Consider the following 24004-nt stretch of genomic DNA (forward strand, 5'->3'; position numbering starts at 1 on the left):
GCTGTAATTGTTCCTCCTGTCAATACTGGCCATAAAGGCATCTCAATGTAAGTGATTTGGGACAAACTCTTTGATCTCTCTGCGGCCAGTATGGACTGGAGGAACCCTCAGAGTCACAACAGTGCGTTCAATATACATATAGGCATGTGAGCCTTGTTTTAAAAATGATCCTTTAAACACTGAATTTAAATGGAACTCTGAGTTTCTTCATGTTTTGAATATTGTCTCCATTTTGCTGTTTCTCCACTGCAACAGAACACCTGTCAATCAAACAGTGTGGGTGGCACTCTGAAGTCTTTTTCCTTCAATCTTCTTTTGTAGAAGTTTGGAGTTTTTGTCTTTTTTCTTCTTCAGTTTGTTTCAAACTGCTGTTGCTGCTTTCAGAGACGCTTATCAGCTGCTGTGCATCAGGGGATTATTGAAGGAGAGAGCTACCAGATCACTTGGCATTTAAAACAAGAAATGGATAAAGCTGCACTTTATACTGGTCGGATCAATCAGCAGCTGAGAGTATTGAAACTGGACGTTCATTTCTATGAAAAGGCCACAAATGATTGATTTACGTGACCTCCGGCATGCTGCGGAACTGCACAGAAACAGTTTTAACCAAAGCAGTCCAGCTGTGTTTCACCCCGTCTCTTACCTGCGCTCGCAGGTCGCTGTGGTAACCCTGGCGACACGGTGTTCCTCTGCAGAGCTGGTTGCTGTGGCGACAGGAGGCGGGGGTCTGTGAGGGTGGAGGTGACAAAGGAGGTGGTGGTGACCAGGGCGCCGCTGGGGTTGTTACTGAACTGGAGGGCTGCCGCCGCTGCTGCGTTCTGATTGGATACTGGCACGGTGACTGGCATGGAGAAGGTGGGCTGTGGGACTGTAGACTGGTGGAGAGACAGGAAGAAGGTGGGGCTCAGATGTGTGCCTCCCCACAAACACATACATCATGTATACAGTAATGGACAGGCGATCAGTTAGTGATCTGCAGCAGTGCAAACGAGCCCGCAGGTGAGAAACACACAGTCACACCGACAGAACCAATCACAACACGAAGAGTCTTTCCAAAACAGATGAGACTTTATATCATTATATAAGACACCACCTGTCCCACTCCAATGTTCTAATCTCATATCCTGTGTTACAACTGCAAAAATAGTATTTAAAAGGGAAAAATATGATTAGCACTGCCAAACTCTCCATCCTATCTGGTTATTTTTGTCTCTTAATGTGTCTTCAGAAACACATTTTCTTAAAATAAGTGAATATTAAGGATTAAAATAAGTGAAGAAATTCGCCTTATTGATTCAAACTACGATGAATTGATAAGTTATAATTATCAGGATGATATCGTGAATTGCAATTATTCTGGCCAGGATAATCCTGACACGCAATGTTCACATCGCCTCATGCCTAGAAGAGACTTTTTCATACATACACAAAATAAGTGAAGTATTGTATTATTTTAAAATCATTTTAACACTAACTTACGCTCAATGACTGATAGCACAAAATAAAAAAAATTCACTCCCTAAATAAAAATAAACCTGCAAGACTTGAGATCAGTTACATCACATCACATCCGTCACCCTTTGTTTTCCTGTCAGGATTCACTATTGTAGCAGGAAATAAATGCAATTAACAAACAATATAAAAGTATCATCATTTGTATTCCATTAATTAAACATATGCAAAAACATTATAAACAGTTGAAGTCATACAGATTTTCTTCAAACTGTAGAAAGAGTGTTTTGGAAATTAACTCTTCAAGCAAACACACATTGAATGTCTCTCTAACACACACACACACACAGAGACGCTCAGTTTTAGCATGCAAGGTGGCTTGGTGGAGAGGCCAAAAAGCTGTGTCGCCTTTCACATCTCATGCCAGGTTAAAACTCTCGTCGCAGCAGCGGGTTATTGCATCGTGTTATTGGTGACATCTCATGGCGTGCATGTCACATTCCAGCTACATCCTACCACCCCCACTGAAATGTGTTCATCCACTGGGATCATGAGGACAGACCCTACAGTGTGTGAGATGTTGCTGAACATATTAAATACTTATGCAGGAGTTTGCTTAATAAAACAACATCTTGAAGCCTAATGCCTCATCTAACACAGACTACTTACTCAACTACTTTTTATTCTTTACTACTTTAATTTACTATTTTTATTTTAAATGGGCTACTTCGTCACCTGAGTTGACCTCTGAAAGTAGATGACCAGACAGTCCAGGGGCAAAAAAATCAAGGGCAAGGACCTCGGGTTGTCCAGCCATCCGACCCATTTCACCCTGTTCCAACTCAATCTGAAAGAAGGACTTCTATATATAGAATATGGGCCAGTGCTGCACTGTACTGTACTCAAACTGCCTGGGACCCAGTTTAACGCAGGAGGACGAGGGCACCTTCCTGCCCTCGATCTCTGCCGCTTTTCCCTCTGAAATGTTTTGTAACTTTTTTTTTTTTTGAGGGAGAGAGGAGGGGAAAGAGAACAAAAACGTGAAAAGATGACTAAAGCTGAAGCGGATGCTATTTTGTCTTGGGTATCGATTCATTTTAAAGGGTTCAAAATGTCTTAGCTGTTTAGTATGGAGTTTTATGGAAAGAACTATGCCTTTTGAATCTAATTATAGAGAAAATAGGGATTTCCTTGAAAGAAAACACGTATTTATTTATTATTGAACACTTCTCCTAAAATAGTATCCACAGTTACATAGAGCCAGAAAACCTTGTGGAAATTATAACAAAACTTTTAGTGCTGTAAAATGAAGCACTATACCCTATGTTTTATGATATTTTATTGCTGGAGTCTTTTCCAGTCTGTACTTGCAACCAGTAGCCAAAGAAACTCCTGATTCTTCCAGTTTTCTGAGATTCAACAGAAAATTCACCCATCAGAGTGTTAAGAGGACGTTTGCAAGGAGAGTGCACAGACAGTGCTGTAGAGTAAGTGGTGACCAGGGCGGGTGAAGATAGCAGCTAACAGCACTGCACCACTGCACACCGGCCAAGCAGAGGGAAAAGGGAGGGGATGGATAAATGGAGGGATGAATGAGGGGGGTGAAGGGTTAGTGCAGAGGGGACGGAGGTGTGTAAACACGGAGCATACAGCACTAGAGAAGATTTATCCTCACGGGGTTTGTCTACAGCCTGACACATTTCACTATTTAGGTCTTTAGTTCTAAACCAGAGTTACAAACAGGACGGGCCTCAGTGTCTTTGCTGAACACGAGGGAATCGAACCTGTACATTTACGGTTACATTAAAGACTATCTAAGACCTTTTTTAAGACCATTATGAATGCAATGTAAGACCTATTTTATGACCATACCGGCAAAAAAAAGTATGAATGATATGAAGGAAAATCAGCATTGGTTCCAAAAAAGTTCCCAAAAACAAATTTATTGCAATATAAAATGCACCTTTATACAAGTGAAGAAAACTTCATTAATCCAATTATGTCAAAGTATATTAAGCACATTTTTATGGCCTAAAATTCAGATTATTGGACTTCTTAAGACCTTGCAGACTGAACTGTTATGTTGTACAAAATTAAAGAACATTTTGAAAGAAATAAAGAATGTATGTGTATGATATGTTGGTTATTCAAAATTCAGAATGAATAAAGCATTTAGGCGATAGGGCGATAGCTAAGACAGTGAAGTCACGTGGTTTGTAACTTCTCTTAAATTTGAAAGGTTTACAATTAAAGTTTAAATTTTACAATTATACACAGAATTCAGTTTGGGTTTTTCTTAGGGCCAATTCCAACATTATTTAAACTAAACTTGTCTGTTTATAGGAAAAAAACTAGGTTGATAAAATGTAAAATTATTAGCATCAGATCATAAAGCAGGAAGACTGCATTTACAGAAAGTATATTTGAACGATTAAATTAATGATTTAAAATATTTTACAGAGTTTGGTTGGTTAAATTTCCTTGGAGGGACTTGGATTTATGACCTCTATTATTTCTATTTCTGGCCCTGTTAACATCAGTCTAATTGTATCAGGAATCTAATCATTCTCTCTCATACCCAACTTATTTTTGCATAAGTTTGTATTTGTATGTAAATATTCAGCAGTCGTCAGCCAGGATAGATGCTTGTTGATTTGAAAGATATTTCCTGCTGGCTAGTTAGTTACATAAAGCTTTCTCCAGGCTCGCTGTGCTGACAAGTTCTGATTTAGAGACTCTTTATAGAACTGAAACTGCAGCCACACAACAACAGTCCTCTTTAGATACCTCTCTTTTCATCGCCAGTCTGTAATGGTCATAACAAGACCTCCATGATGGTGCCAGCTCTTGGTTGCTAGGAGATTGGTGACATAACTACAAAACCTCTTCACTTCTTCTCTAAATATGAATTTTAAACGTGTCCTCCTCACCCTGCTCTGCACTGTGCTCCACTGAGCATTAATCCGTGTTTCTGGCAAATTACAAGTGAATTTACATCTACCCACTCCAACTTCATTTAACACCCGATGCTCCTAATAGCAGACAGGAGGGTTAATTGGGCCCTGCCCGTCATTCTGCAGGTTTAACACAGGCACAGAACCTGTTAGGTAAATAATTGACTGGGAGCTTTCCCGGAGGCTCGTGTGAGGAAGCTGAAGGCCTCTTCTGTGTGGAGAGAACAAAAAGAGGGGAGAGAAAGCTAACCTATTTTCCCTCAGAGGAGCTCGCTCAACAAGGGTGTGTTTCCTGGATGCAAGGGTAAATCAGAATGAATTTAACTCATGGCCTAGTTTCCCTTTTCCTCCCTCTTGTCCTGGAAGCCTTTGAAAGTTTTTTTTTCCAACTTTAGTATTGTCACATCGGATTTGTTAGCAGCTGTGGATCTGAACACAGAGGCAACATTAGAGAAGTGTTTGGGCGACCTTTAGACGTCACAGCAGTTGACCAGTAAATTGGGCTTTTGTTGCGTTCCCTCATGTGTCTCCATCACTTTTATTGCCTTCCAACTGTTCTAATATTTGAATATTTGAAAGAAATTGCCTTCTGAGTCTGATTCAAAACCGTTTCATCTGCAGCTCTGAACACAAATGATTAAACGGTGTGAAATTACAAAATGAGGCCCACAACACATAAATGCAATGCCTTAGAGAATCAGCTCGATAAATAGTACTATACTGAAGGTTGTTAATGTTTCCAGATGAAAACATATTCCTATACGGCTGCTTTATTCTCCTCACAGGAAACATGCAGTACTAAGAGTCTATTAAGACAAATGGTATATTCTACTGAGGTAACTCACATATACTGTATAGTATAATGATTATGAATTACATTAATAATGATGGTTTTTCATACATTAACCTCTACAAATTAGTGAATTAATTTAGAGTTAATTTAACCACAGTTTATATAACAGCTGTTGAGTGGTTAAAATGTAATTTTGTCTCTAACAACTTGACCTGCTGTCAATTAGAATGGATATTTTTATATAGTTATTATTTTACCAAACGTCCTACATTTGAGATTATTTTCGAGTATTTTAAATTAAATTAAATGCATCAGCACAAAAAATGGCAGAATCTATTGATTATTCAATGTGGAAGCCAAAAATCTGATGTGATTAACTGTGCAGCTCAAGCAGCATTTTTAGTTCCATGTTTCACATTCATACCGAGCCTCTACAGGAGACATACAAGACGTTCGGCTCTTTGCTCAAGGGCACCACGGCGCTAGTTGTTAAAGGAAGAAATCTATTTCTTATTCAATTTCCCGGGCACAGAATCTCAGAGCCAGAAACGGATCAAACAAGAGACCCTCCGGTAAAAAAAAACCCTCCTTTTTTCTCGCCAACCACAGCGCCAGTGTAACAGGAACAGATACGTTAGCTCGGGGCTTGTTTAGCCAAGTGTCCCTCGCCACTTTCTCCCTACCTCAGGAGGTATTTTAGTACAAGTGGGATTAGGCTTGTATATCCCGGCCCCTAGCTGTCATGCTGGGGATTATGATGCTGAGGGGAGGAGTGGTGGGTGGTGATGTATGCTTCCGTTTGCTGGTGCCCTGTGAAAGGTGTGCTGGGCAAACTGGGCAGGCTGCAACGGCTGAAGGGCACTGTGGTGGTGGTGGTGGGGATGCTACCCGCTAGCGGCGTTCGGCTAGCATCCAAATGTTGGCGCCAAGAGCTGTGGCTCTTCAGGGGCGGTAGATTGAATTCTACTCTTCTGTCGTGGCAGATGACAGAGGGGCTCGTTTTCTCTGTTAGGCCTGCTCTGACAAATGTGAGATGACGGCAATTACTAACAACATTTTTGTGGTATATTTCAAATAAAAAGTCAATTTTTTTCCTGCCTGGGTGTTATTTATGTAGTTTTGTTCATCATGTTGGTCCTGACTGATTGACAGTTCTATCCGATGGATGTATTTAATGGGCATTCTGGGTGTGTTTACCTCAGTTTCACTTATGAATAATTATATTTTAACACTAATGCCCCCTCGCTCAAAGAGGATTAAGGATCCGGTTGTATGCTTTCTGCCATGTATTGTACTTATTTTAATGTTCTTTTAAAATGAGAGTCTAATCTATCAATGCATATATTTTATGTTCACATTTATGTATACTTTATAGAAGTCACTGAAAGTTGTAGTGCTCGCACAGGCAGAAGAGTGGCTGGCAAAGGTTTTTTACAACCTGTCTGATCTGACTGTGTCTCCAGATTACAACAATTACATTAAAAAAACAAATTTATTGAGGTAGAAGATGACCAGAACTATGAAAATAAGACCCAGATTGTTAAAAAAAAAACTTTTCCGTAGGAGCCAATGTATGATTTAAGGAATAACTGCTGTCCAACTCTCCTCCAGCGCCTCAACATGACTGTGTCCCATCCCAAGTGACCAATCAGAGGAGCAGGCAGACAGGAAGAAGGGCTGTAAATTGAGTGCTACTCATTAAAGTGACATTAATGGCATTATTGAGCACGGAGGAAAAATGAATCACAGTGAAATTGGCACAGGAGTGGAGCGGTAAAAGGGGTTTGGCAGAGTGCCAGTCAGGAGACAGAACCTGGATAATGTCAGGAGCACATCCAGTCGCAGGAGCAGGACTACACTGGGACCAAAGTGACCTCAGTAATACTGTAAATGACGAGCAGTTAGCAACTGTACCCTGGCTTTCTCTGTTACCTGCATAATGTCAGGAATAAACTCCCCTGGTGCGTACAGCGTGTCTGCAATTGCACACTTGTTTCTTTAGTGTTGCTAAGTATTACACAATTGGTACTTTCAGCCAAGCAATCCCACCGCTCAAAGGCATGCTCCAAACGTGTTGATTATTGCCATAAAGCATTTCCCTCTGTGATATTGGTTGCTATGCCAACTTTTGTGAAAACTGGGGACCTAGTTAGCACTCCTCTCCTTCTGTTGTTTATTCTTGTACATTACTGAACTTGCAGAGGCACCAGAAACAGTGTATTAAAGCCATAATACTCCTGAGGATGCTCTTCACTGTGATGACTGTAACTTCAGATGAATAATCACAGTAAAGCATGCCCTATTTGGTGTTATACTGCTTTATAAGGTTTTCCAACTCACACAAAGTTATATCTGCAGCACTGCAAAAAAATGTACAAGTTCATTGTCTTTTGGAGTCCTAGAAGTTACATTCTTATTAAACAAGGTATGAAATCTGTCAGCACAGGTGGAATGTGTCACCAATGTGCATTTCAAAAATAGCATAGGAACGGTCTTGAAATAAGACAACCTGTGCCATAAAAATCAAGATAATTGACATTTGAAACTTCTTAAAGAAAGGTAATTTATAGTGTAACTGACAAGGGTTTTAATTAAAGCTTAAACGATTAGTTGATTAATCAACTGACTAATCTGCAACTCTTTTGATATGCACATTTTTCCACATCACTTTGTTCCAGCTTTTAAAATGTGAGGCTGCGTTTCTTTGTCCTCTATGATAGTAAACTAAATATCTTTGGGTTTTGGATTGTTGTTTATAAAAAAATGTCATCTTGGGCTTGGATTTTTTAAAATATTTTTTTATTTTATAGACCAAACTATTAACCGATCAAACAGAAAATAATCTGCAGGCTAACTGATAATGAAAATAATTGCCCTGGTTTTTAAAGTTTGCCCTCAGGTCAGTCAGGCCGGCCTCTCTGCCCTACCTCTCTTGCTCGGGCACACACCATCAGAGGGGGTTGTGGGTAGTGATTTGGTGGGTGGGGGGAGGTGCTGTTGGTGAGAGGTGAAGTGAAGGAGGTAAAGGGGTGGGGAATGGTGAAGGCGAGTGCTCTGTGAGTAGTCAGGCCGCCATCAGCAGCCGGAAAAACCTCCGGCAGCGGGGTACCAGCATGAGGAGGGGGCGGGTTACACAGAGGGGGTGGAGGGGGGGCACGGTACTCACTGACAGCCTATAGTTCTGCATCATTTTATCAAACTCCTCGTCAATTTTTTTGTATTTCTCCTCAGTGCGGGGGGTGAGGGAGAAGGGCTCCTCGGGGTCTGGGCTCTCAGAGTCCCGGTGCTCTTTCTTGTTCAGAGCCTTCGTTCCCCAAACAAAAGAAGAAGAGGGCAGACACAGAGAGAAAGAGAGGTAGATAGAGAAAGAGAAGAAGAGAAAGGGTAGGTTAGATAAGGTGACAAAAGTGTGACGGTACTCACGCCGTAGCGTTTGAAGAGGCTGTCCAGGTCCTCGGTCTTGCGGTACTTGTCTTCGTTTAGCGGGCTTTGGTCGATGGAGTCGTCCCCGTCGGGCTCGGGGCTGTTGCAGCCGTTAAAGCCTTTCTTTCGCAACGTCTGAAGCGTTCAGAGAGGGGTAGAGGAGGAGAAGGAGGAGGCACATTTACATTTCATTTTTCGTGCACATTTTTGGGATCACCACTTTGATTTTTAAGACACACTTTGATTTCACAAAAACACAAATGACCATCTTGATTGCACATGTCTGCTGACTCCCACACGGTTCATTGTATAAAAATGAAGCAGTGAAAGTCAGATGGAACTGTTTGACCCTGGTGATAACATACAAGGATGTTGTGTTTTTTTTCGAGCTGCGTCTTCAAGAAGTAGAGAAAAGGGCCCTGCAGATAACACATTCTCAACCTCTGATAATCCTCGATTGATTTGTGAGGTCAGTGTTCGTAACATCTGCCGCCCACGTGAAAGCAAGTTATTACAACTGAATCCGAACTTGCTCACCCAGCAGGTGCTCTCGGGAAGTCACGGATTAAAAGGGTGAAGAAACTACTGACTAAAATTTCAAATAGAAAAGCTTTGAAATCAAAGGATGTGGCTTTAGAAAACAAGCACCCCCATCTTTACCGAATGTAGAAGATCTGCTGTAGCTGCCCGAGGCACTTTTACAGGGCGAGAAACTATGTATAAACCTGAGCTGCATGTCAGAAGACATACTGAGGCATCACACCTCTACACACCGGCTAATCAGCAGTGTTACTAATTGGTGTGAAGCTTTGCGCTGAGGAAAGTGGTTAAACGAAGCAAAAGGGTAAAGGGTGTGTTAGGAAGCACGCGGTGGTGTTAGCGCCATGGCTAACGGCAGTCAGGTTGTGTCAGTGTTAGCACACTTTGGAAAGGGCGAGAGGAGAAAGAGGGAGAGCGGGGGATAGAGCGAGAGAGAGATACAGGCTCTTATTTTGAGAGGATTCTGCTAAACGAGATTTGCGTTAAGTAGCTTTGCCTGGTGGGCCCTTGACCACACAGCCAAACAGACGGATCCTCGCAGCAAAATGGATCTTAAACTGGAGCTGGAGAGCCGTCTGTGGTCCAAATACAAGCTTTAGCCCTGAGTGGCATAAGATGAAGAAGAAGAAGAAGAAGAAAATCCCTCGGCTTGAAATCTATCAGCAGAAGGGAATAAAGACTGTAGTACACTGCAAAAAAAAAATCTGAATCTTATCAAATCATTTCCATCTGCATTTGAGTCCTGAAAACCTTATTTCCTTAAAACACATCAAAATCTGCCAGTGCAGAAAAAGAATATTGCATCATGTCAGACTTCCTCAGCTTTTTCAAGAATTTCCAAGAAGAAATTAAACTTGATTTTGAAACAAGTTGATTTGTACTGGAAACAAATTAAAATAATGAGTTTTAGTTATTAGTAATAGTAAATAAGACTTTCAACACAAAGTGATTTTACATGTTTAAGCTACAAATCATGTGTTCTTTATATCACGGTTAACCATGTTGTTGCATTTAAAGGACCAGTGTGTAGGTGCAGATCTCCCTCCACATGTGTAGGAGGAACTATGATGGCCACAAAACTCTGCATAATTACAAATTTCTGGAGCCAGTGTTTGGTTTGTCGCTCTGGACTACTGTGGAAATGGCTGTTCAACATGGCTCATTCTAAGTTACCAAAAACATAACGCTTCATATTTTCAGGCGATTATATACTAATAAAAACATAACTATGAATATTATATTCCATTTCTGCCAATAGATCCTCCTAAATGTTACAACCTGGAGCTTTAAGAAGTAGCTTTTTTCCTGCTTTTCTTGGCATCCATTGGTTTCCACTCAGTTATGTACATTATGTTAAGCTATTAGCAGATACTTAGAGCAGCAAGAATTGATTTTTGTTTTTTTGGGGGGGGGCACTTAGGGACAGTGAAACCAGCTGTAAACCCAATATTGACATATTATGACCTTATGAAGGTGTTATGGCGAACTTGTTGGAAAACAGCTGCCTATATTCAATTCATAGTTAAAAACTAACTAACAAAAACACTGGTTTGGTTCTTTGAGGGCTCGATTACAGATAGATACTATACGAATGAGATGTATCATATCACAGATTATCCATTAGAGACAAAGTACTCTAAGATCATACGCAATACTTCACACACCCTATATTTTCTTTAATTAATTATGCTATGTCAAGTGTGACTGCAGTCTAGTGGTGGTCTGATTAAAACATAAGCACATGTTCCACGACTCCCACCGCGCACAATCACTGCTAAGTGAGGATGATTCAACTGCATGCAATTCAGCCTCGGAAGTAGAGCTGGCAGTAACGCGTACCTGCAATAGCGCCCGACAAAACCCCGAGGAGGCAGAGACAGAGATTCTTTTAATTTCGCATGAATTAGTCTTAAATCCTCAAAACAGGTGAGGGCAAGAGGGTAATGATGCCATGTGGATGTCGGGGTAAAGAGACTTTCAGTTTTAATAACAATAGCACTCTTTGATATGAATCTCATTAAAACTCGAAGCCATTATTATTATCGCAGTGTCAAAGCTGCGTTTTATCTACCCACAGAAACGGGTTATTAGACAGATTTGTTCCAACACGGAGACAGTCGCCTGATTCAGCTGTTCAGTCTCCCCAGAACAAGTCAGTGCTCTGATCTGCAGCTTAATGCAAATTTAACGCACGGGAGCCGCCACCACATGCTTTGTTGTCCACAGTTCATAGAAAACACACTCTGCAGTGGCAGTTAGTGTGCGGATATGTATGTGTTCTGACCTAAAAACCGAGGGAACAAAAGAACCATAGGGAAAATAAAATAAATATGACTAAAACCACTTCAACATGACAAAGACGGCATGTGACACAGGACTGCATGGAGGATGTGATTGGGGCGTGGACCTCCTGCCCCCGACTGTCAGGACACAAAGAGATAAAGAGCCTGCAAACAAAACTGTGATGACACTGGAGCCATGTTGGTGCATCGTTCACATGTACTGACACACACATGCACACACATTTGTACTTCAATACTTATGAGGACATGATGTACAGTGACATAATTCTGGTGTTCTGTAACCCTAATGTTGACCATCGCAACCACATGTCTTACCCCAACCACAACCCAAACCATAACCTAAAAGGATAGTTCCTCTTTATTACCACTCTTCTATTCATGTTTTTTACATTGTGCTCACCAAAAAAAATAGCTGAGACTCTGGAACATGGTAACAATATTGCGAGTCTGACATGGCAAGAAACTCGAGCAATCAGATAATCAACAATTTTCTAAAAGCAGAATTTTTTTTTCTTTTCTTTTTATGGAGGTGAATTTGAACGTGAGCACCTCTAAAATGTTCCTAATAAATTCGCAGGAAATCAATAAAAAAAAAAAAGTAAAAAAAAGTATGGTACATCAAAGTTAAATCAGAAGGTTAGCCCCTGGGAACAGCGCAGGGTGTGTCAGTTGTTTTTGGCATAATGACCACAGCCGGTACTGCAGGTCACATGATGCAAACTGCCGCAAAAACACTTCTTACCCATCCACAATCATTATGGAAGAAAATGCTAAAAAATGATGAGTAACACTTTTCTTAGCACAAATTGACTTTTTTTTTTAACCATTAGGTCCAACAAAATGTTAAAAATCCTGAAGACTAAAGGCATTCATGTGTGCAGGGAGACATCAGGAAGTTAAGCTCAAAGAAGGTTTTGGTCAAAAACTGCAGAAACCCAACAAAGCGCTAAACACTTTTTTGGAGAATGCATCCAGTGAGCAGCTGGAATTAATATGGCAGTTTCAGTTTCCCTTATACATCCATAGTAAACTGAGTTGGATGTGCAAATTGACCTTTTTCCCACAGTCTGTCTTCCAAATAAGTTTGTCTAACCTGGTGGGTTCTGATCGTCTGAGTGCTTCTTGACTAGTTAACTGCATTTTAAAAAGGTCGCACTGTTCCCAGAGCTTAGAAATTACCTTGGTGAGTACAATGTTATATTAATCATAAATCCAAGTCTTCTCTCAACTCTATCCCCAGACAAAAACATCAATATTGGATGTTCCTGCAAACCCCCGGATTATGTTCAGTGATGTTTGTTTCATCAAATGCCAGCTTTTTTCAGATTCTTACTTTGTACAATACCCGCACATGGCAACTACTGTATGGTTAAGGCAAGGGAAAAATTGTGGTTATGGCAAACAAACTACGGTTATGGTAGAATTAGGCAACTAAAAACATTTGGCTGAGGCCAGAGAAGATTGTGATGGTTCATAAAGAGGCAAATTAATTGTACACATCTGACTGGAAATTAAGTTGCCCATCTGCCAACCCCGAACTCCACACTCTTACTTTCCACACACATCCTGCACTGGCACTAAAAGTGGTTACTGGACATAAATCCGTACTGAATCATCCAATATGAACCGAACTCTCCTGGAGACACTGGGCTGACCCTCACGCAGCCTTTCGACGAGGTGAGGACCAGACAAAAAGTCTTAGCTTTACGATAATGTCCTCACTCTCAAGGTCTACAGCTGAAATTGATGTTCCTGTAAACACAGCGCACTTCCTTCTTCATCTCTATATTCCTTCATTGTACAAACACACTATTTCTTCTCTCTTTCTCTCTCTCCCTTTTTCTCTCACGTAAACACAACTGATATTTTGTGAACATTACAGTGCAAACATGGGCATCTTTCCCTTTCTTTCTCTCTCTGTTTCTCTTTGTTTCTCTGCTTGCTCTCTCTCACAGTGAACATTTGTGTTACAGTACATTCACGTGCTCTCTCTTTCTCTCTCACACACACACACACACACACACTCTGTAGTCCACTGATCAGCTTGTCTCTCACTCAGTCAGCCATCTGTTCACCTGTCCGCCGTCTCTCTCTCTCTCCCTCCCTCTCTCTCTCTCTCCCCCTCTATTGTGTTGCCAGGGTAAGATTCACCCTGCAGAGCACCACGCCGGCCTCTGACTGGCTGCGGCTGCTGACAAGCCCCGCCCCCCCACCTCCCTCCCTTCCTTCCCCTCTGGCTTGCTCGCTCGCCCACCCGCCTGTCCGCCCGACCTCTGTTTCCAGCTCTCCATGAAACACTGCTGCTCTCTCCCTCTTTTTGTCTCTCTCTCTCTCGCCTTCTCATCTCTCGGCCCACCACCTTTAACGCAGATCTCACTCTCTCAAAGAAAAGTGCAAAGTCTCACACTCGTCCTTCTGTGTTTTTCGCCCTTAACATCGCTCCCTCTTTCTTGTAATGTCTCCATATGCAAGGCTCCCTGGTTGCCCATTTCCTCTCTTCCTTCTTCTCTCTCTCATCGTCTCTTTCCCACCAGTCTCTCTCTCTGTCCTCTTTTGCCCTGCTCTCTCTCTTGCTCTCTCTCTCGACCTGTTCCCAGAGCTTTCCCATCATATTTTCTCTCCCTCTTTCATTCTCGTCCCTTCTCTTGCTGTTCATTCCTAACTCTCTTACTCTTCCTCTTCTTCTTTCTTTGGCCGGTTATCAAACCCTATTACATCCTTTTAGTAATGACCGAAATGTGCCTGTAGCACCAAATATCAAAACATTTCAAGAAATGGAAACATATGGAATCTTCTGTTGTCTTTCCAAGCGTTTGTGGTACAGGAGCTGTTTTGTGTTCCAAGTTCGACAAAGTGCTTGGCAGCACCTGGAAGTAGCACAATGTCTTCTCTGATTCACATTCTTAATCACTTGATGCACCTAATTTAGTTATTCTGGTTCTCTATATCCAAATTCCCCTTTTGTTTTTTCTGTCTACTCTGAACACACACAACAAGGATCCTTTCTTTCTCTTCTTGAGATTTCTCCTCCACTTTTTCCCCCAGTTAAAGGGTTTTTTGTGGTGTTTTTTCTTGATCTAAATCGAGGGTGTAAGGATAGAGAATGACCTATAATGTTCAGACTGCGAAGCCCTCTGAGGCAGATGTGTGAGTTTGGGCTGTATAAATAAAACTGACATAACTTACTGAAAGTTGGTTCTTCTTCTTCTTTGATGAGATAGTTCTTGATTTAAATTAAACTTTCTGACTATTTTATCCCGGCAAAAAATAAAATACTGTCATGTATGCCGGCTTGTGTTTATGCATTTAACATTTAACATTCGAAAAATGTATCCCACAAAGTAAGTCGTTAAAGAAGCATTGCACTGGTACAGACATTGTACACTGTGTTATTCATTTTCCTGATGAAGTAGATTAACCTTGCGAAGCAGCTGGATTCGCAAGATCACAAAATCACATGAGAAATCCATCTTGCCAGGCTTCAAGCTATGCGCTTGTGTCCAACCACAGTTGTTGATTGGTCTTGTTGTAGACCAATCAGCCTCCTTTTAGGAAGTACTGGCAGCTATGGCATGAGCTACGGGCGTGGTTTAATGCTAGGTGTGCGTAAGACGTGACTGCTCGAAGACAACAATGACGGCTGCTAAAGAGGTTAGCGTAGGTGCTGCTAGCCTCAATTATATCAGAACTGTGGAGTATTTCTTCATTCAAAGAAGAGCAAAGAATGACACTGAAGTATTTTCTTGATGGAAAAGATCTTCGGTAAGAGTTTTACTGCGATATATGGTTTATTGATCTGATTGGCGGAAGTTCGCCCGTAATAGATGGTGATAGACAGATGGTTCATCCAATCACCTGCCAAGTACTTTTGAAAAGCGCCTGCCCTTTTCCAAAATGTTTCCAACGACAACTTCCAAGACGGTTCCATCTGGTGCAGTCATGTTACCAGTAGGTTCAAAATGTTGCCTTTTTTGAGTCCAATAAAGTTTGGGGAGTTTTAATCCAGCGTGTGGATACTCCATTTTTCCCTAAATATAAAAGTTAAACTAAGAGTGTTTGAATCTTTGTGTGTTTGAGTGTTATTGTGGACCCAGAAGAACTGAGGTAGCCGACACTGCCTCTGCTGCCCAGCTCTGGTCGGCACAAAGCACAAAGTAATGTCACGTCCCATTGTAGCGTGTTGCATACAGAACACGCACACATACACACACACACAGCTCCCTCTAGTCAGTCATATGGGACAACATGTCCACAGTCTCTCCACAGCGCCGGCTGCTCAGATGTTGTATTATAGATCAGCAGTTGTTGTTTCTTCTGTCGCTAACCTACCGAGCTGTGAGACGTGAAGAAATTGTCTCGTTTACTGCTCACTAAACACCGACTCCTAAATATACTTTTTAGGGCACCTTTTGATAAACCAAAAAAGAAAAAAGAAATTAGTCACGCTCCCTGTTTTTCATGTACAAAATCAATGATACAGTCATTTAAGATATTTAAATACTCAACTACACTGCAGAAAAACACATCAACATTATATCATCTTTTGTCTATTATTGACTTCTGAAAAGTAAAAACAATCTCCCTTCACGATGAGGTTATTTCCAATTTTTTCATAATAAACTAATCAGGTCGTCCAGTTAGATTTAAGATACAAACTGTTTTGTTTGTGTACTTCGGCCCTATTTTTCTTTAAATTCTGACACTTTCTGTTTGGTAAGCCATCACTACCCAAATAGCCATTACCCCTCCAGCAGCTCTGACTGGAATTATTTATCCATGAGGTTAATGGGCCTCTGCTCTCGCTGGCTCCTGGGAGGCTTTGGGACGACTTGCTTGGTTACAGAGGAAGCCGACCATGTGGGACGTCCCTCCTCGGCTGCAGACGGCCTGTCAGCCAAAACAGATAATGTCTTGGCCCTGATCGGTGTACTTTTGCCTGCACTAATGGAGGCTGAACAAAAGGGTGGGGAGGGGGTTGTTCTGGATAGAAACCAGATTTATTAATGCTCAGAAATGCTATATGTTTGTTTTTGTTAGACTTTTTTGGGGGGGTGGGTGTTCATTCAGTATCTCTACAATATGTGAGTGAGTCTGGAAATGAATCACTAATTCATCTATCAAAGACTTTCAGTACTTCAGTATATCTTTTTAATAGAGTCTTGGCCCTTTTTCATTGTAGAGCTATTAATCATTTTGCAAAGAGGATCAAGATTTCAGTTCTGAACAGAATACTGTGTGGCACAATGACATCGTTGTAGAAGGTGGTGAATTCATTGACCTTGAAATGCTGTAGAAATGCTGTTGTAATAATGAGATATGACTTCCAATTAACCCTTCATCTCGCTCTGTTTTGAGGCAATGACAAAATATGTTTCAGCTTTGTACCTTGCCTTATAATCAATGTAACGCAGCTAAGAGCAGAAATAAAAACATTTAAAGAATATAGACTTCACAGTATATTTTATACAATATTAATGGAATTGGAATTTCAAAAGGACTACTTAAGACTATAAACAGAAACCAGATTGTATTTGATGCCAGATTCTGTGAATTATTTGTTAATCACAAATAAATTGTTTTATTCTTTAAATTACATTTTTCTGTTATATATTTGTAAATGTAATCTCCCTAGATCATGGTCCTATAAATCCCTTTAATAGTGATTTATATATTTGTTTGTTCCTGAAAACAGTCAACATGTTGTAGAATGTATACCCCTTACAATATAATTTGCAGCTATGGGCCTGGCTTCATTAATAGTTAGACCTTGTCAGGCTTGTACAGTATTTGTTAAGTTCTGTGATAAAGCGCTGTTAAAATGAAGCTAACTTCACTCAAACGAATCCCGGTGAAAGTGATCAGCTGATTTAGGCTGACAAATCATGTTTGTATAAGAACGGGCCTTCCAGTGACCTCGTCTCGTCTAGATTAGGATATGACAGGTGTTAGGAGGAGGTCGTCAGAGTTTGGATAGCAAAGCAGGATTAGCATCTCCAGGCAAAGGGAGGCAACACCTCCAACTCGTGTGTGTATGTGTTCAGGGGGGCACGGGGGGGCTCAGGGAATTAATGGGTGTACAAGTCTGGAGAGAGATGAAAACATCCGTTGATTATTTTGGGGTTGTATAGTTTTTGTTTAAAGCGTTGAGTCCATTATGGCAGCCAATAGAATCAGTTACTTAAGGAGCGAATCCTGTCAAGTGGTGTTTTGTGATACGTGAGGCTCCCCTGGCCGCGACCCAGGAGGATCTGGGCGGTGCCCGAAGTGCTTAAGCCCCTCCAGTGAGGCTCGTCCGTGAGATCTGCCTTCCTTGAGCTGCTTAAAGAAAAAAGGGCATCCCCCTTCTCCGCCCATCTTGCTTTCTCTCCTCGCCTCTTCATCGCCGCTCTTTTAGCATTTCGCTCGCTCGTGTTCCCTCTGTCCCTCGCTCTCTTCCTTCCCTTGCCCTGATTGGGATCTGCAGTCAAGCGGATTAACACATTCTGGCAGGAGAGGCAGGCTGCGCGCACACACACACACACACACACACACACAGTCTTTCAAGCAGCACGTGCATCACAGAGAGAGGCTGTGTCTGCATATGCATTGCCCCTCAGCCTTGCATTGGACTGAAGGAATGTCTACCCGTGTGATGAAGTCCATGCTTACACACACACACACACACACACACAGATGTGAACTTAAGTGCTTCTAAGCATTGCCCCGTGCATGTACAGTACATGCTGGGTGAACAGACACAAGCCATAATCTCAAGAGTGTGTATGTGGGTGCATGGAAGAGTGTGTGTGTGCCTGCGTGACTATATCCACACTTCATAATTTATACTCAAAAGCACTTGCTTGGAGAGACTCATGGAGGCAGAGCGGCAAATGGGCACATTTTGTGACTATCCAATTATTCTCTCTCTCTCTCTCTGTCACTCGGTACATCTTAGCTCCGTCCTCGACCAGCGATGTTACACCATGCGCCAGTGCAGATAATCTTGCGACTTTAATAATTATTGTATAATTCATCCATACTGTCACACTGGCTGTTCTACTCTGAATTCCCTCCATGGTATGTCAAGTGTTTCTGATACATGTGACCAGTGGTGGCCTTTGAATGTACAACGTGCTTCCATGTGACCCACGCAACAGACTGTGAGGCTGATAGAGAAACCTTATGAAAAGATAAGACTGCTGCTAAATTAAAACAAACATGATGATGAAAAAGGTGTTAAATCAAATAAAAGCCAATGATCTGGTCTCATATAACAGCTTGTTTGTTCAAGCAGATAAATGTTTGGAGAAAAAATAGAACAAATTCATTCAAATTGATTTTCTTTGCTTTCGCCACTTTCTTTGTCAATGTTAAGCAAACATTAATGAAACTCAACACTTCCTGTCAATGTTTCACAGTATAAACCTTCCAGGGAAGTAAAGGTATTACACCGTCCTTAAACCTCTGAAAAGCTTTTAATGTGAAACTGGAGCAGGCAAACAACAAAATCTCAAATAGAGGCCAGTCTCAAATAAAAGCCTGGCTCTGTTTTTACTTGAGGTGAATAAAGGGACTACATAATGAAGTATTATATTAAAGAATAAGTCTAGTGATACTCTATTTTTCTCAATGTCAACAAATCCCATAAAAATCTCAAAACCAATAATGAATGTATCCTACTAACAAGTTTTGTGAAGATCGAAAAGCTGATATGTCTTCTTCCGCTTTGCCATAGAGTTCCATTGCTGTCAAACACATCAATGAGCCACACTGTCAATCCCAAATGTGGATTAATCCGCCACTGAAAATAGTCCAGTAAATGCACGATTCCCTTCTGTTTGAGTAACGTTAAAATCTACAGAGGCCAGTTGCTTTTAGATATTCCTGAGCCTTTTCTATTCTACACATTTAAACTATATAAACTATACATTTGTGAGACTGTGTGACATTTTTTATGAGATTTTTTTTAAATTAAGAAACATTTATAATATAAATGTTAATAACTGTATCCTTTGAATAGTGTAACTGAATTGGCCACTTTCTCCACTAGATTTAAGAGCTAAATAAACTATTTTCTAGTTTCCTTACAGGTTTATCATTTCAGATTTTTACATTGTCATATTGTTTTGTTAGCATTTAGCTATTTTTCTCCAATGTAGACTTTTTCCAGTCTCAATGACGCAAAATGCCACTGCAAATGGAAAATAATATGGATTAACGGAAAATGACGCTAACACCCGCTTAACAAGGAGGTGTGTGCTGCAGCACATCTGGCAAAGGGGACAGCTGAGGACAAACGCTAGCGAAAGTTGCTAAATGCCTCCTGGCCTACAGAGAAGACGTGTGAGGGCGGTATACAGGCCGGTATAGGGGGGAAGCGCTCATGTAGGACACGCACACACAAACACACACACAGACAGACAGACAGAGGCCGACACACAACCGAGAGGCTCACCAGGCCTGAATATTGTATGAGGCGTTCTCATGGGCCACTGCAGAGCGTGCAAACAGAGAGAGAGAGAGGTGGATTTTTGCACACACACACACACACACACATAAAGAGAGAGAAAGAGACAGAGTGACACACTTGAAAACACAAACACATGTACGCACACAAACAGGGCCAGTGGAGCTTGAGCTGATGTGGCCCGAAGCAGCCCAACGCCCTGTCACACACACACACACGTCACACACACAGACACTCACACACGTCACACACACACACATACTTGCATACACTTAAGAGCCATCTGCAGCTGGAGATACAGCCTACAGAAAGGCTTTACTGCTGACACTCTGAGACAGACAGAGAGAGAAGGATAAGAAAAGAAGGGAGAAATGGTCGTGACCGAGTGACTCAGGAGATTAGGAGGAAGGAAAGACAGGAAGAGAGGAAGTGGAGGTGAAAAATGTGGCACCAAACTCTGCTCCCTCACTCGTACCTTCTGCCCACTCACATCCAAAATTGCTTCACCAACACTTTCGCTGAGATTTCAGCCCTTATTGGACTTTTTCCATTATTGGATTCAATCTCATTGGATGTATTCTGCTTTGGGCCCACAAAATTCAAGCCCCCTTTTCGACCCAGAATCTAAAAGTCACATCCACCCCCCTTATTTCCACCACAACTGAAGAATTGTGAAGATAAGGCCAATTAGGCCAAAAAGGGAATGTAAAAACAGCACACTTCACAAAACAAGTCATCAAACTTTGTCAAGAGGTCAGGTACTAAACTAACTAGACCCGAATTTCTCTGGTGGAAATGTACAGAGAGCTTCTACTATTACCGTTCTTTTCTTGATATTAAAAACAATTTAATACCATTTACCAAAAGCCTTAGACCATCTCTGGGTTAACATCATGGCTTGAAAAAAGAGCCGTGGGTGAATCGAGGGGCCGCAATTATTTCAGATATGTCCGTGTAACTGGACAAACTTTGTAGATATTTTTTAGCAAATATTACACCTTAAAAGGTTAGACAGCTGGTTGATAACGACATACAATGTAATCAAGTCATTTCTTGAATGCTACAAATTAATCGCTTAACCTTTTTGTTGAAGTCACAAAGCAAAAGTTGCAGGGAGAGGGGGCTATTAGTTATTCAAAACACCTCCAGCACACCAGATAGCTAGCGATTGGTTTAGATGTTTGTGGATAACTTCAGATAACTTGGAAAAGAGTGATGCCTTGAAGCAGTAGTTAGAGGTCGGAGGAGCCTCCCAGGGGTTTCCAGATGAATCAAACAATTTTTGAAGCCTATGGGCTTCTTCCAATAACTTGTTTGATAAAACAGGCTGAAAAAGGGGGAAATAAAATTCATCATTTTGTGCCAAAGACCACCACTCCTGAGACTCAGGTAGGTACTGTTTCGTTCATAAAGGCTGTAAATAAAAAAACTGGCAGGAATTCTGTTGGAATATTCTCGTTTTCTTAGCATAGCGATGATGTGGGAGTTTAGGAGCAGCTGATGAAAGCAGTCCTAGGGATTCACTCCCACTAAAATCATTATTTTTCCTCTGTTCTCATTTTAGATTATTACCAACACAAGATATTACTTAATCCAATCAGACCCTAGCTTCAGATGTGGAAATAATGGTTTTATTCCAAAATAATGTGGCCAATTTGACAAAATTTCCCAGTAATTCAAAAATACACACGATTCTCATATTGAAACAGATTAAGACTTTGTGGTCTTTTAACTTTCTCACCAGAACTCATTTTATTGGCTTAAATCTATCACAAGCAGACCTTCCATTTTAATAACTTTTTCTGCCCTGCTGTGTGTGTTGTTGCTGGAATATGACTTTAACCGGAGCTTTCAACATGACAATAAATAAGTGGTGGTGACTTCATGTTGACAGTGTTTGTGGTTGAACGATCGTGAACTCCTGCAGCAATTCGTGTAACATCAAGTGAGAAAAATATTCAAAGCCAAGCAAGATCCAGCTTTAAGTCCAGGCTCCATATGAAGCCTAAGTGCTGTACTGCAGTGTACACGGCTCGCTGAATCATACCTAACCATCTCGTGTTCAATTCATGAGAGGGCCATTATGTATAAAAGGGTCAGCAAGGCATGTGAATGTGCTCCGCGTTCGCCTGACGAGCTCCAGCGAAGCCTTTTCCCACAGGGAGGAAAGACGTTAGGAAAAAAATGTATTCCTATTACAAAAACATAAAAACTGAACTAAATGATTGCCCTCACACCTTCTCTCCTAACCTCATCACTGACCTCTCTTCTAGTCAATATGCAAATGAACAAGCACTATTTTTTTCAGCCGCTCGACAGGCCTTTCTTCTACCTGGTGGCCATTTTGTGTCGAGGTGGTTTCCAATTGGTTGCAGGCGTCGTCCTTTGGCCTGTCGTTGTTGTTGTTGTTGTTCAGAGAGGTCTCTGGGTAACAACCGTGCCGATGCCAGAGGGGTAAGGCGGGGAGGAGGGGTGAGGCCCAGCTGTCCCTACCTCTGCCCTCCCTGCAAGCTAGCAGGCAATACGCCAGCCAAAGTACAGCCATAAACAACACTGGGATAGACTGGATTCAACTGCTCAGAGCTGGACCAGACTGGACTGGACCAGACTAGACTGGAATGGACCGGTCTACACTAAGATATAGTGTACAACAGCAGTCTGGTCAGGACCGGACTCAAGGGGAGTGCCGGGGGTTATATACAGGGGTCAACACTTTCAGTCTTGAAAGGGACTCTGGTGTATAATCTGCATCTTATTTGCAATTTCTCCCCATTGTCCTTTCAACAATAGTTTGACATTTTGCAAAGTCCGCTTATTCACTTCTTGCCGAGAGTTAGATGAGAGGACTGATTCCACTCTCATGACAGCCAGGAGACGGTTAGCTTAGCCTAATGACTAATGGTTTTTCTACTGATTAAAAATATTAGATAAAACATGTAGGTAGTAGATGTTTTTTTAACCTTTGGCTGCTTCCATTCTTTAATAAAGTATTTCTGATTCTGATTGTGATATGCTAAGCTAAGCTAAGCTAAGCTTTGCTAATGGCTCCTGGACGTAAGAGTGACATTGACCCTCAGGAAGAAAGCAAATGAGAGTATTTCCCAAAATGTCAAACTATACCTTTAAAGTGACCTCATTCATTGGAAACTATGGTAACTTTGGTTTCCTTTTTGCACATACAACAACTTTTGGGCATGTGGGGATGAAGTTTTAACAGATTTGTTGTAAAAAAAAAAAAAGAAGCTATTACTAAAAAAGACCAGGCTGGATTTAAGGCTAGACTTCAGATCATCCTGGACCAAAGACATGGGGAAGCAGTTCATACTCAGTTAAACAGACTGGATTGTAATGAACTGGACTGGCATTGATAGACTGGACTAGACTTAATTAAGTCTGAATGAGTCTGGAGAGGACAAGATTAGATTAGTTTAGGTTCAATCTTAATGATCCCATTGGGGGAAAATAAACTCGTAGTGGGTTGAACCAACAGAGACCAGGATAAACAGAAGAACACAACAAATTGATTTTCCAACTTTCATAAACATGACAAGGACTGGACTTGACTCGAGGACTTCATCATCAATGTCACTGTGTTATATTTAGGCAAATTCAACCTTTTGGGAAATGTAATGACAGTTTATTTCCAGTTGTTTGACCCACCACACCCCCCCCTCCCACGCTTTACCTCGATGATGTCCGCATTGGTCCGGCTCTCGTGCGGCTCGTTGTACTCGGTGTACTTGAGCAGAACTTTGTCCATGTCGGTGCTGGCGTACTGAAACAGCTTGTTGGAGTGGTTGAAGATGATGAGGGCGATCTCGCAGTCGCACAGGACGCTCAGCTCATACGCCTTCTTCATCAGACCGAACTTCCGCTTGGTGAACGTCACCTGGTGCAAAGAAAGACAGGTGAAGAAGAGAAGAAAGACAATTGGATGTTGATAAATCTTTCATTTTTAATCAGTAATTTACAGGAAATGCAAAATATTTAAAACAAATTAAAATGTAATTTTCTAGTGCAGCAGTCTATACTGATACTTATTATTCATTTTTGGCCTTTTCATGGTTTTATTGGATAGGACAGCTGTAGAGAG

General features: G+C 41.4%; 1 protein-coding gene across 11 annotated transcripts in view; it reads right to left on the reverse strand.

Annotated features, from left to right (window-relative positions):
* Positions 1-24004, reverse strand: part of mef2d (myocyte enhancer factor 2d) — a 65720-nt gene that overhangs the window by 33770 nt on the left and 7946 nt on the right. For 5 of the 11 annotated variants that reach the window (XM_035673120.1, XM_035673119.1, XM_035673122.1 and 2 more), the window contains exons 2-5: positions 23597-23800; positions 8623-8757; positions 8366-8503; positions 644-875 (exon numbers count right to left, since the gene is read on the reverse strand). In XM_035673120.1, the coding sequence (XP_035529013.1) occupies positions 644-875; positions 8366-8503; positions 8623-8757; positions 23597-23800 (709 nt within the window). The remainder of the gene's footprint in view (positions 1-643; positions 876-8365; positions 8504-8622; positions 8758-23596; positions 23801-24004) is intronic. The other 6 variants (XM_035673128.1, XM_035673126.1, XM_035673124.1 and 3 more) reach the window with 3 other exon arrangements.

Source organism: Morone saxatilis, unplaced genomic scaffold (genome assembly GCF_004916995.1).
Source record: "Morone saxatilis isolate NCDOM2014 unplaced genomic scaffold, NCSU_SB_2.0 Contig24, whole genome shotgun sequence".
NCBI classification, from domain to species: domain Eukaryota; kingdom Metazoa; phylum Chordata; class Actinopteri; family Moronidae; genus Morone; species Morone saxatilis.